The 14,166-nt window shown below is 41.4% G+C and overlaps 1 protein-coding gene across 3 annotated transcripts in view; it reads left to right on the forward strand.

Moving 5' to 3' along the window:
* The window catches only part of RARB (retinoic acid receptor beta), a 985,731-nt gene that overhangs the window by 615,354 nt on the left and 356,211 nt on the right, over positions 1–14,166 (forward strand). Inside the window, exon 4 of one of the 3 annotated variants that reach the window (XM_069729999.1) lies at positions 9,310–9,360. The exons of the other annotated variants lie outside the window; for them this stretch is intronic. Within the exon in view, the coding sequence (XP_069586100.1) occupies positions 9,310–9,360 (51 nt within the window). The remainder of the gene's footprint in view (positions 1–9,309; positions 9,361–14,166) is intronic. 3 annotated transcript variants of the gene reach the window in all.

The following is a 14,166-nucleotide window of genomic DNA, read 5'->3' on the forward strand; positions in this document are numbered from 1 at the left end:
CTCACGGTCAGCTGACTGCGAGAGCTAGAGTGTAGGTGATTGCCGGATGGTCATCTACAAGCTCTGCTATGTCTGGATGTCAGGAATCCAGATGTAGCAGAGCTGGTCTCGTCATGGGACACTCGTTATTAAGGACTGCATCGGACAGAGGGAGTATACTGTTGGTTTATTATTTATTTATTTTTTTTCAGAAGATTTATGGCTTCGCTTGGATTACCAGTGTAATAAAGATGGCAAAACTGTGTGGTGTTTTATTTCATTCAAATACTTTATTCTGTCTGTGTTTTTATTTAACCTCTTAACAACTGTAAGATTAGTAATGGATAGGTGTCTTATTGACGCCTCTCCATTACTAAGCCGGGTTGATGTCCCCTTACAATACAAATCAACCCCACAACTATTACCCCACTTGCCACTGCTACAGGGCAGTGGTAAGAGAGAGGCTAAGTGCCAGAATTGGTGCATCTTAGAGATGCACCATTTCTGGGCCGGCTGACAGCTGATGTTTGTAGCCAGGGGGGGGGGGGCAATATCCATGATTAATATCAGCCCGCAGCTGTCTGTGTAGCCTTTCTGGCTATAAATTATAGGGGGACCCCACGTCATTTTCTTTTGGGGGGGTCCCCCTATTTTAATAGCCAGTAAAGGCTAAATATACAGCTGTGGGCTGATATTTATAGCCTGGGAAGCGCCATGGGTATTAACCTTTTCCCAGGCTACAAACATCGGTCACCCAGTCGTTGGCTTTCCCTCTCTGGTGCAGAAAATTGCCCAGGAGCCCACGCCATTTTTTTCAATTTCTTTTCAATTAAAGAAATATTGTGTTTAAGGCCGGGGTCACACTTGCGAGAAACTCGCACGAGTCTCGCATCTCAATACCCGACACTGCCGCCGGCACTCGGGCCGGAGTGTTCAGCTGCATAGAAATACATGCAGCCACACATTCTGGCGCCGAGTGCCGGCAGCAGTTCTGGGTATTGAGGTGCGAGACTCGTCCGAGTTTCTCGCAAGTGTAACCCCAGCCTAACACAGATTTTGTGTGTGTGTCTTTATTTAAGGCCGGGATCACATATACGAGAAACTCGGACGAGTCTCGCATCTTAATACCCTGCACTGCCACCATCACCATCACACAAAAATACATCCAACAGCACGCTCCACTCCCGAGTGCCGGCGGCAGTGCCGGGTATTGAGATGCGAGACTCGTTCGAGTTTTTCGCATGTGTGATCCCGGCCTAACTCTTTATGTACCATTTTATTATGTTTATTACTAAACATCGGGCTTGGTATTATCTACAGTTAGGGCCAGAAATATTTGGACAGTGACACAATTTTCGCGAGTTGGGCTCTGCATGCCACCACATTGGATTTGAAATGAAACCTCTACAACAGAATTCAAGTGCAGATTGTAACGTTTAATTTGAAGGGTTGAACAAAAATATCTGATAGAAAATGTAGGAATTATACACATTTCTTTACAAACACTCCACATTTTAGGAGGTCAAAAGTAATTGGACAAATAAACATAACCCAAACAAAATATTTTTATTTTCAATATTTTGTTGCAAATCCTTTGGAGGCAATCACTGCCTTAAGTCTGGAACCCATGGACATCACCAAACGCTGGGTTTCCTCCTTCTTAATGCTTTGCCAGGCCTTTACAGCCGCAGCCTTCAGGTCTTGCTTGTTTGTGGGTCTTTCCGTCTTAAGTCTGGATTTGAGCAAGTGAAATGCATGCTCAATTGGATTTAGATCTGGAGATTGACTTGGCCATTGCAGAATGTTCCACTTTTTGGCACTCATGAACTCCTGGGTAGCTTTGGCTGTATGCTTGGGGTCATTGTCCATCTGTACTATGAAGCGCCGTCCAATCAACTTTGCAGCATTTGGCTGAATCTGGGCTGAAAGTATATCCCGGTACACTTCAGAATTCATCCGGCTACTCTTGTCTGCTCTTATGTTATCAATAAACACAAGTGACCCAGTGCCATTGAAAGCCATGCATGCCCATGCCATCACGTTGCCTCCACCATGTTTTACAGAGGATGTGGTGTGCCTTGGATCATGTGCCGTTCCCTTTCTTCTCCAAACTTTTTTCTTCCCATCATTCTGGTACAGGTTGATCTTTGTCTCATCTGTCCATAGAATACTTTTCCAGAACTGAGCTGGCTTCTTGAGGTGTTTTTCTGCAAATTTAACTCTGGCCTGTCTATTTTTGTTATTGATGAATGGTTTGCATCTAGATGTGAACCCTTTGTATTTACTGTCATGGAGTCTTCTCTTTACTGTTGACTTAGAGACAGATACACCTACTTCACTGAGAGTGTTCTGGACTTCAGTTGATGTTGTGAACGGGTTCTTCTTCACCAAATTAAGTATGCGGCGATCATCCACCACTGTTGTCATCCGTGGACGCCCAGGCCTTTTTGAGTTCCCAAGCTCACCAGTCAATTCCTTTTTTCTCAGAATGTACCCAAGTGTTGATTTTGCTACTCCAAGCATGTCTGCTATCTCTCTGATGGATTTTTTCTTTTTTTTCAGCCTCAGGATGTTCTGCTTCACCTCAATTGAGAGTTCCTTTGACCGCATGTTGTCTGCTCACAGCAACAGCTTCCAAATGCAAAACCACACACCTGGAATCCACCCCTGACCTTTTAACTACTTCATTGATTACAGGTTAACGAGGGAGACGCCTTCAGAGTTAATTGCAGCCCTTAGAGTCCATTGTCCAATTACTTTTGGTCCCTTGAAAAAGAGGACGCTATGCATTACAGAGCTATGATTCCTAAACCCTTTCTCCGATTTGGATGTGGAAACTATCATATTGCAGCTGGGAGTGTGCACTTTCAGCCCATATTATATATATAATTGTATTTCTGAACATGTTTTTGTAAACAGCTAAAATAACAAAACTTGTGTCACTGTCCAAATATTTCTGGCCCTAACTGTATCTATCTATAGATATATCTATCTACTATCTACCTATGATCTATCTATCATCTATTGATATAGCTATCTATCTATATCTATCATATCTATCATATCTATCGATATATCTATCTATTATCTATCGATATATCTATCTAGCTATAGATCTATCAATAGATAATAGATTTTAGATAGATAATAGTTAGATATATCGATATAGAAAAAGAAAACAAAAAGCAGCACCAAAAGAAGACAAAGGGTGCAAAAAATCCTTCCAGGTATATACCAAACCTCATGCTATTGTCCAGAAAAATGAAGGCAGCACTCCAATAGAAAAAATAAGGGTGATTTATTGGCCCATGTGCGACGTTTCAGTCCAGGGTGTGGACCTTTTTTGCTTGAGAAAGGTCCACACGCTGGACTGAAACGTCGCACATGGGCCAATAAATCACCCTTAATTTTTTCTATTGGAGTGCTGCCTTCATTTTTCTAGATATGTCGATAGATAGATAGATACAATATATAGATCTATAGATAGATAGATAATAGATACGATAGATCTATCTATCTATTATCTATCTATCTGTGTGTGTATTCTTCAATGGGGTATGTAAAAGAAGAGGTTGGACAAGGAAATTACATCATTCACAATTCTTTTTTTAGTATATCTTTATTTAGCTTACAAAAACACACACAATTCCGCATGAAAAATGCAGGTGACCTGCCAGTGACTTCAGATGCAGATTTGGTGCAGATATTACCTGCGTAAATACTAATCCTGAGCCATTCCTGACCGTAGAAACATACCCTAACCCTTCACTTGGATGCCCAAAAGACAAGAATGCACCATCTCACATGGAAGAAAAAAATAAATAATGTTAGTGTTTAATGTATAAAAAAAAATATATCCTATTCTGATCTAGGAGAGTGGGACAATTTTTTTCTCACTTGTCATCCGTGTACAATCCGTGTTTTTTACTCCGCAGCTATTAATCTTTTACAGGACCGCTTACAGTTTCCCATGCTACAGAATTGTATTGTTTCTGTAAAAAATCGGATTCTACGCTGATGGACCTTATGACATGCATATTTTTTTCTTATGCCAAATACAGCTGAGAAAAATACCCAGATCTGCGCTGCCTCATTGAATAACATTGGTCCGTGTACAATCCGATTTTTTAATGCTAGATTCTTACAAGCGCTTATAGCCATATATACGTAAAAAAAAATTGAGAAGTGTAAAGAAAATCAATAAGATGTAAAACAGCGCCACATCTGTCCGCGGGTTGTGTCTGATATTGTCACGTGGCTCTTCTGAAAAGTATGTGGCCAAACTGCAACAGCGGACCCAAACAGACCTCTGATGCTTGACCTGCTGCCAGTGACGGAGCGTCGCAGATCACCAGAACAGCCCTCAGCCAGCAAACAGGTCTGTGATTGGGGAAACCGTCCCGAACTGGCTAGTACCACCCCCGCTTTGTCACGCTGCAGCATGCTGCACACATTTGGGAAACATGGAAAAGTGACTCTGGATCACGGAGAGATTTGTATCATCTGTACAATATCCCTTCAGTAAAATGTTCCATAGTCTTTTCATTTGGCCGATCAGCTCTATACACAGATGAGTAATGGTGACGGAATTTCCATTGTGCCCTGACTTGACCCCATTGTTTAGGCTCCATTTCAAGGTCATTGTATTTCTTGTTTGAGTGATGGATAAGTATATGTAAAGTGAAAATTGCTTGGCTTCACTTATTTTTCAATTAAAGCTCAATTAAAATACTATTTTAACATTTTTTTAAAGAAACTGTACTGGATTTTCCCATAAATACAGCCCCCAGCGCCTGTAGCTTGAGCCTGGTACTGCAGGTTAACCACATCCTTTTCAGATGAACCCTCGCTTCTGTTTGTTTTTTTACATTTCTCTATTTCTTTACATAGACATGGCTAAGTATACACTATATCTACGTATCTATCTCTTTTTATTTTTTCGTGTGTTATGAAGTCACCAGGGCGTACCTTCAGTTCTTCCATTATTGGCAGAAATGGAACCAGAGTATGTGTAAAGTTAATTAGTAATAACATGGTGTATTCCAATTTCTCCGGGAAGGACCCCTAGAAGAGCGCCCACCTTACTCACTCCAACCACTCGCTAATAAAAAGGAACCATAAAACACAAACATCAGCAGGATTATTTCCAAGTGAGACGCAGGATTATTTAAAGCGGGTATTAAATGTAGCTGGAGCAAAATGAACTCTATCATCACAACGTGGGTGTAGCCGCAGGGAAACTCTTAATCTGTGGTTTTGGCAAAATTTGAAAATATCAAATCAAAAGGAAAACCTTGCTACGTATATTAAGATTCATGTCATATATTCATTACTCTCGCCACAAGCTGCTGTGTGATCTGCTACAGGGTATAATTGGGGAGAAATCCAATATGCAGCCTCCTGGTTGTGCTCTTCCACTGAACTTTGCAGCAGGTCAGAAGGCTGCGCTAGACAGACACAATGACTTCAAGATGTATGTCTTCGGGAGAGCCTGTTTGTTTTCTTTTGAATCAATGGAAAAACAAAGTAACACTCCAGACAAATACTCATTTTGGTGGAAGATGGACAGCAATAACAAAACAAATCTGCTTTCCGCCGGTGTTTTCATAAAAGGCAAAGTAAACACAGGCTGTGCGACCATCTGAGCAGGCCGATCATTCCTGCGATGGAACTGCATGAGATCCTAAATAAGCCAGCATTCTGCTTCATGGTGGATAGAAGAGTAAGGAGCAGCTAAACCGTGCAAACAAACACAGCTGTGATTGTGCTCGCTCCATTTTTCATTAATTTTCACGTTTCCTAATGTGACTTCCAGTGATCTCACCAAGGCCTCGCCCAGAACTTCTCTACAGGGTTGAGTGATGGGTGAAAGAAAAAGATGATGGGAGGGGATGGATGATTCGCAGATGTTGTCCAACATTCAGGAAGGAAACCAGCCATTTGCTGATGACAGTAGAAATACAGCAAAAATGCAGATAACGTAAACATTATTTATTATGCCGTTGACGTTCTTACGCATCCTAGTTATACACTGCAGTGACGGGGACTAAGGAAGAAATGTGCGTTTAAACATATGGGATGTGCTTATTTAGACGTTTTCTCAGCTACATCGCTTGAATTGTTTCCATCCATGTTAATCCGGACAGTATACTTCATCTAGAGCCAATGGGAAAAGGCGGATGTCTACCCTGGTGTTATTGTTACCTTGTACTGAGTCACATTATTACAAGCTGAATCATTCTTTTTGCTTTCCGTGACAGGAAATCGGGGAAGCATATTTGTTATGGGTGGACCAATAAAAATGCCTGTCCTGTTCACGGAATTGTTTATTTGTATTTGGCCTGTGGGAAAAAGACCTATACATTTTCCATGTACTAGTCAGAGAAGGAGAAAAGGTAAAGACAGGATTTAAAAAGCTGCATTGTAGTCATGTCTTCTAACTGTGGACTTTAATATTGTTAAAAGATACCTGTCAGCAGGATTTCTCATCCCAAACTATTTATATGCTCATGTAGTTCTTTAAAAGACAAGGCCATCAATACCTTTACATGGTCAGTCCGTTCCTCTGTTACTGAGAAATCAGTGTTTGCATTTATATGCAAATAAGGGTGAAGATCTTGGGTAAATCTGAGGCCTCTGTCACTCCAGCTCTATTGTGTGCCCACCAGCGCCTCTTTCTGCTTAACTGACCATTCCTTTGCCGAAAGTTACACAGCATAGGAGGGTGCTGAGCTGGAAGGGGAATAGAGCTGGAGTGACAGAGGCTTCAGATCAGCAATCCCTTCAGCCTTATTTTCATATCAATATAAACGTTGATTTCTCAATAGTTAGTGGAATGGACTAGCCATGTAGCGATATCACTGGACTTGTCTTTGAAAAAGCTACATGCATATACAGTTGTGTGAAAAAGTGTTTGCCCCCTTTCTGATTTCCTATTCTTTTCAATGTTTGTAACACTTAAATGTTTCAGATCACTAAACAAATCTAAATATTAGACAAAGATAACACAAGTAAACCCAAAATTCATTTTTTTTAATAAAGGTCTTAATTATTAAGTGTAAAAGAAATCCAAACTTACAGGGCCCTGTGTGAAAAAGGGATTCCCCCTCCTCCCCCCTTAAATCATAAATTAGCTGTGGTTTATTACATCTTTGGGAAACTGAGATCTGATAGCGGATATTGCGCAGGTGGCACCATCTTGCTGGAGAAGAAAAAAAAATCCTCCAAGATGGTGTCACCTGCGCAGTAGCAGCTCTCAGAGATCTCCGAGATATTTCTGCTCTTTCCTTTGATAACATGCAGAAAGAAGCTGCAGGGAGGAAATTACACAGCAGTATTGATCAGTGTAGCTGTGAGTCCTGATTTGGATCAAGTTAATGTACTTTCCAGAAAACCACAGCTCAATAATATGTTTCTGTGTTTATGTCTGGCCCTGCTCCTATCTCCTCCTCCCTTCTCCGCAAACTTCAATATACTGTGGAATCTGACTTACTGTGCTTATAATTTGTCTTACCTGTAGGAAGACAGATTTGAGCTGTTTTTTTTTTTTTTTTTTTATGAATGATGAGTTTAGAAGGCATGAAGAAGAGACGAAATGGCGCATAAGTGGACAAAAAAAAGTCTTCTCTGATAAGATAAATTGCAAAGTTTCATATCAATACTTGTGCTATTCATGTATGCAAAGTTTTTGAAAGTATAGTTCCTATTTTACCCTATAATGTCTGACAGTTCGCAGTTTTATGACAATCATTAAGTGGCCTAATCTCCTCCTCTATTGTACAATGGAATTGCGCCCCTCGCAGGTGACAGTTGAGCAGATGTATGCTACAGACGACACCCAGCTGATTTAGCTCATGCTCAGTATGAACTACAATTGTGGAGATTTTAACCTCTAGGTTCCACAAGTAACATCAACAGGATGGTGAACCAAAAAGGAGCCTCACTTTCACCCCATAAGCACTTCCTCAACTCATGACAGGGTGCCAATGGTTACCACGTAATGGCCTAGGGAATTTATAGCCAAATTTGCACTCCAAAAATCAGCGTTTCTCTGATTCCAAGGCCCGCCATGTACGCAGTAGTTTCTGATCCCATATGGGGTATTGACACAGTTTGAGAGACATTGCGTAACACATTTTGTGACTATTTTTCTTCCATTACACTTTGTCAACATTTAAAAAAAATTGGAGCCAATTTTAACGGTAAAAAAATAATAATTTTTTTAGTTCCGTTGAAGCAGCACCTATATTAGCAAAGATCCTGACAGCAGACTTATGGTAAATGTTATTAACTATTTTGAGTGGAACGAGTGCCTGATTTAGGCCGCATTCACATGCAGAGGTCATGCTGTGGTTTTAAACCGCTGCGGTAGAGAAACAGCTGTTTCATATACAGGACTGCGAGGCTGATTGTAACGACTGCGCTTTTTTCCTGCAAGATTAAAGGGGTTCTCCACTACTATGACAACCCCTTCTCATTCCCCATGCTTGGTCCTGATAAAATGAAAAAGCTCCCGTGCCAGCACCATTCCTGCGGTATCGGCACTCGCGGTTCCGTAGCTCTTGTGCGGCTGGATGACACCTGGTGCCCGGCACCCAATCAGCGGGCTGCAGTTGATCGCTGACTTCCACTTCATGTTCAGTTTGACAGAAGACAGGGACAGCGACGCCAGCGCTGATTGGGCGCCATATATCATAGAGCCACACGAGAGCCCCGGGACCCCAAGTGCCGACATCACAGGAGCGGCACCGGCACGGAAGGGGAGTAAAGGCTATTTTATTGGGGCCAAGCGTGGGGAATAAGAAGGGGGTTGTCCAGGTAGTGGCTTTAAGTGATTGTGCAGGAGGACAATGGAAAGCCTGCACAGACATAGAGCAGCTACATTATAAATGGCAAATTTTATATTTGCTAATTCTTCAGTTTTTTCTTTTTGTTAAATATTATATTATAATATTATCTATTTTTATGGATAAGCCCCAAACATATCGACCTAAATGTCCCGCTAACATACAGTAAGGTATAATGGCATAGTAAGTACAGTCTCAGAATCACTGGGATATATAGAAGCATTCCGAAATTACTACCGCATAAAGTATCATATGTAAGAATTGATGGAGCTAGGTATTAGTTACCAAAACTGACTGCGCCGTTACATAAAAGCTATCATCTGAAAATAATGATTGTGTATATCAGGTTTTTGTGTTTTATGTATTTTTAAAAATGTTTTTTTTTTTCATATCACAATCTTTATTAAAAACTAAATTAGTATTGTTGTAATTCTGACACTGGCCACTGGCACTTTTTTTAGACTCCTAATTCTTGTCATTTCAGGAAGAGTTTTCAGCAGGCTCCTTATCAGCAGAGGCAGGATTACAATGACAGGTAACTCCTCTTTTCACAGCTAAAACACTGGATCCATCAATCACAATAGTCAATAATAGCTGACCCTGTTCCTCTTCCCTACACAATGACTTTTGCACAAGATCATTAGATGCGTCAATATAAAAGATAGGGCTAAAGCTGGTCATTTTGACAATGTACATGCGTTGTTTCCTAAAGGTTACAGTCTTAAAAAGCCCCAGTGGTCAATTTGGAAATTGTAAGATTTCATTGTTTAATTTTTAATACAGATTGTGATATGAGGAATAAAATCATTGCTAAAAATAAAAAAAAAATACATTTAGTGTGGAAACTTGGATTTAAGTAATAGGTTATTAAATATTAACAAAATACCCCAATATAGTGCACAGTGTCTTAAAATTAACAGTGCCATGTAGTTTTTAGGTAACATAGCATAATTAATGAGACAGTTTTATTGCATGACTTGTGCTTTGTGTGACTTGTGCATTGTGTGACTTGTGCATTGTGTGACCTGTGCAGTGTGTGACTTGTGCATTGCGTGACTTGTGCATTGTGTGACCTGTGCATTGTATGACTTGTGCATTATGGGACCTGTGCATTGGGTGACCTGTGCAATGTGTGACTTGTGCATTGTGTGACCTGTGCATTGTGTGACTTGTGCAGTGTATGAGTTGTGCATTGTGTGACTTGTGCATTGTGTGACTTGTGCATTGTGTGACCTGTGCATTGTGTGACTTGTGCATTGTATGACTTGTACATTGTGTGACTTGTGCATTGTGTGACTTGTGCATTGTGTGACCTGTGCATTGTGTGACTTGTGCATTGTGTGACCTGTGCATTGTGTGACTTGTGCATTGTGTGACTTGTGCATTGTGTGACTTGTGATTTTTTTTTACTTGTGCTTTGTGTTACTTGTTCATTGTGTGACTTGTGCATTGTGTAACATCTGCAGTGTGACTTGTGCGTTGTGTAACATCTTCAGTGTGACTTGTGCATTGCGTGACTTGTGCATTGTATGACTTGGGCATTCTATGACTTGCACATTATGTGATTTGTGCATTGTGTAAATTGTGCATTGCGTAATTTGTGCATTGTGTGACCTGTGCATTGTGTGACCTGTGCATTGTGTTACTTGTGCTTTGCATGATTTGTGCATTGTATGACCTCTGCATTGTATGACTTGTGCAGTTTGACTTGTGCATTGTGAGACTTGTGCATTGTATGACTTGTGCATTGTGTGACTTGTGCTTTGTGTGACTTGTGCTTTGTGTGACTTGTACTTTGTGTGATTTGTGCATTGTGAGACTTGTGCATTGTATGACCTGTGCATTGTGTGACTTGTACTTTGTGTGACTGGTGCATTGCACAACTTGTGCATTGTATGACCTGTGCATTGTATGACCTGTGCATTGTATGACCTGTACATTGTGTGACTTGTGCATTGCGTGACTTGTGCATTGTGAGACTTGTGCATTGTATGACCTGTGCATTGAATGACTTGTGTATTGTGTGACCTGTGCATTGTATAACTTGTGCATTGTGTGACTTGTGCATTGTATGACTTGTGCATTGTGTGACCTGTGCATTGTATGACCTGTACATTGTGTGACTTGTGCATTGCGTGACTTGTGCATTGTGAGACTTGTGCATTGTATGACCTGTGCATTGAATGACTTGTGTATTGTGTGACCTGTGCATTGTATAACTTGTGCAGTGTGTGACTTGTGCATTGTATGACTTGTGCATTATATGACCTGTGCATTGTATGACTTGTGCATTGTGTGACCTGTGCATTGAATGACTTGTGTATTGTGTGACCTGTGCATTGTGTGACTTGTGCATTGTATGACTTGTGCATTGTGTGACCTGTGCAGTGTGTGACTTGTGCATTGTATGACTTGTGTATTGTGTGACCTGTGCATTGTATAACTTGTGCAGTGTGTGACTTGTGCATTGTATGACTTGTGCATTATATGACCTGTGCATTGTATGACTTGTGCATTGTGTGACCTGTGCATTGAATGACTTGTGTATTGTGTGACCTGTGCATTGTGTGACTTGTGCATTGTATGACTTGTGCATTGTGTGACCGGTGCAGTGTGTGACTTGTGTATTGTATGACTTGTGCATTGTGTGACTTGTGCATTGTGTGACTTGTGCATTGTATGACTTGTGCATTGTGTGACCTGTGCGTTGTATAACTTGTGCAGTGTGTGACTTGTGCATTGTATGACTTGTGCATTATATGACCTGTGCATGGTATGACTTGTGCATTGTGTGACCTGTGCATTGAATGACTTGTGTATTGTGTGACCTGTGCATTGTGTGACTTGTGCATTGTATGACTTGTGCATTGTGTGACCTGTGCAGTGTGTGACTTGTGCATTGTATGACCTGTGCATTGTATGACCTGTGCCTTGTATGACTTGTGCAGTGTGTGACTTGTGCATTGTGTGACTTGTGCATTGTATGACTTGTGCTTTGTATGACTTGTGCTTTGTGTGACTTGTGCTTTGTGTGACTTGTGCTTTGTGTGACTTGTGCATTATGTGACTTGTGCATTGTGTTACTTGTGCATTGTGAGACTTGTGCATTGTATGACCTGTGCATTGTGTGACTTATACTTTGTGTGACTTGTGCATTGCTTGACTTGTGCTTTGTTTGACTTGTGGTTTGTATGACTTGTGCATTGTATGACTTGTGTGACATGTGCATTGTGAGACTTTTGCATTGTGTGACCTGTGCATTGTATGACCTGCGCATTGTATGACTTGTGCAGTGTGACTTGTGTATTGTGTGACTTGTGCATTGTGTGACTTGTGCATTGTGTGACCTGTGCTTTGTGTGACTTGTGCTTTGTGTGACCTGTGCATTGCGTGACTTGTGCTTTGTTTGACTTGTGGTTTGTATGACTTGTGCATTGTAAGACTTGTGTGACATGTGCATTGTGAGACTTTTGCATTGTGTGACCTGTGCATTGTATGACCTGTGCATTGTATAACTTGTGCAGTGTGACTTGTGCATTGTGTGACTTGTGCATTGTGTGACTTGTGCTTTGTGTGACTTGTGCATTGCGTGACTTGTGCTTTGTTTGACTTGTGGTTTGTATGACTTGTGCATTGTATGACTTGTGTGACATGTGCATTGTGAGACTTTTGCATTGTGTGACGTGTGCATTGTATGACCTGTGCATTGTATGACTTGTGCAGTGTGACTTGTGCATTGTGTGACTTGTGCATTGTGTGACTTGTGCATTGTGTGACCTGTGCATTGTATGACTTGTGCATTGTGTAACTTGTGCATTGTGTGACCTGTGCAGTGTGTGACCTGTGCATCGTATGACTTGTGCATCGTGTGACTTGTGCATTGTGTGACCTGTGCATCGTGTGACTTGGGCATTATGTGACTTGTGCATTGTGTGACCTGTGCATTGTATGACTTGTGCATTGTGTAACTTGTGCATTGTGTGACCTGTGCAGTGTGTGACCTGTGCATCGTATGACTTGTGCATCGTGTGACTTGTGCATTGTGTGACCTGTGCATCGTGTGACTTGGGCATTATGTGACTTGTGCATTGTGTGACTTGGGCATTATGCGACCTGTGCATTGTATGACTTGTGCATTGTGTGACTTGTGCATTGTGTGACTTGTGCATTGTGTGACTTGTGCATTGTGTGACCTGTGCAGTGTGTGACTTGTGCATTGCGTGACTTGTGCATTGTGTGACCTGTGCATTGTGTGACTTGTGCAGTGTATGAGTTGTGCATTGTGTGACTTGTGCATTGTGTGACCTGTGCATTGTGTGACTTGTGCATTGTGTGACCTGTGCATTGTGTGACTTGTGCATTGTGTGACCTGTGCATTGTATGACTCGTGCAGTGTATGAGTTGTGCATTGTGTGACTTGTGCATTGTGTGACCTGTGCATTGTGTGACCTGTGCATTGTGTGACTTGTGCATTGTGTGACCTGTGCATTGTGTGACCTGTGCATTGTGTGTCTTGTGCATTGTGTGACCTGTGCATTGTGTGACCTGTGCAGTGTGTGACTTGTGCATTGTGTGACCTGTGCATTGTATGACTTGTGCAGTGTATGAGTTGTGCATTGTGTGACTTGGGCATTGTGTGACCTGTGCATTGTATGACTTGTGCAGTGTATGAGTTGTGCATTGTGTGACTTGTGCATTGTGTGACCTGTGCATTGTGTGACCTGTGCATTGTGTGACCTGTGCATTGTATGACCTGTGCATTGTGTGACCTGTGCATTGTGTGACCTGTGCATTGTGTGACTTGTGCATTGTGTGACCTGTGCATTGTGTGACCTGTGGATTGTATGACTTGTGCATTGTGTGACCTGTGCATTGTATGACCTGTGCATTGTGTGACCTGTACATTGTGTGACTTGTGCATTGTGTGACTTGTGCATTGTGTGACCTGTGCATTGTGTGACCTGTGCATTGTGTGACTTGGGCATTGTGTGACTTGTGCATTGTATGACCAGTGCATTGTGTAACTTGTGCATTGTATGACTTGTGCATTGTATGACCAGTGCATTGTATGACCAGTGCATTGCGTGACTTGTGCATTGTATGAACAGTGCATTGTGTAACTTGTGCATTGTATGACTTGTGCATGCCTTTTTAACCTTCTATTTGTATTTCTGATAGTTTGTTTTGCAATTTTTATATGAAAAACTCATGAAAGTTTTAATTTCGGGCTGCTTTTACAGCAGTCACACTATTTAGCAGTAGCCCTATAGAAGCATGGAGAGCATGTCTTCCCTCATTTCGAAGGGCCAACAAAGTATATGGCAATCATCACACAATGATA

This window comes from Ranitomeya imitator, chromosome 6 (assembly GCF_032444005.1).
Source record: "Ranitomeya imitator isolate aRanImi1 chromosome 6, aRanImi1.pri, whole genome shotgun sequence".
NCBI classification, from domain to species: Eukaryota; Metazoa; Chordata; class Amphibia; order Anura; family Dendrobatidae; genus Ranitomeya; species Ranitomeya imitator.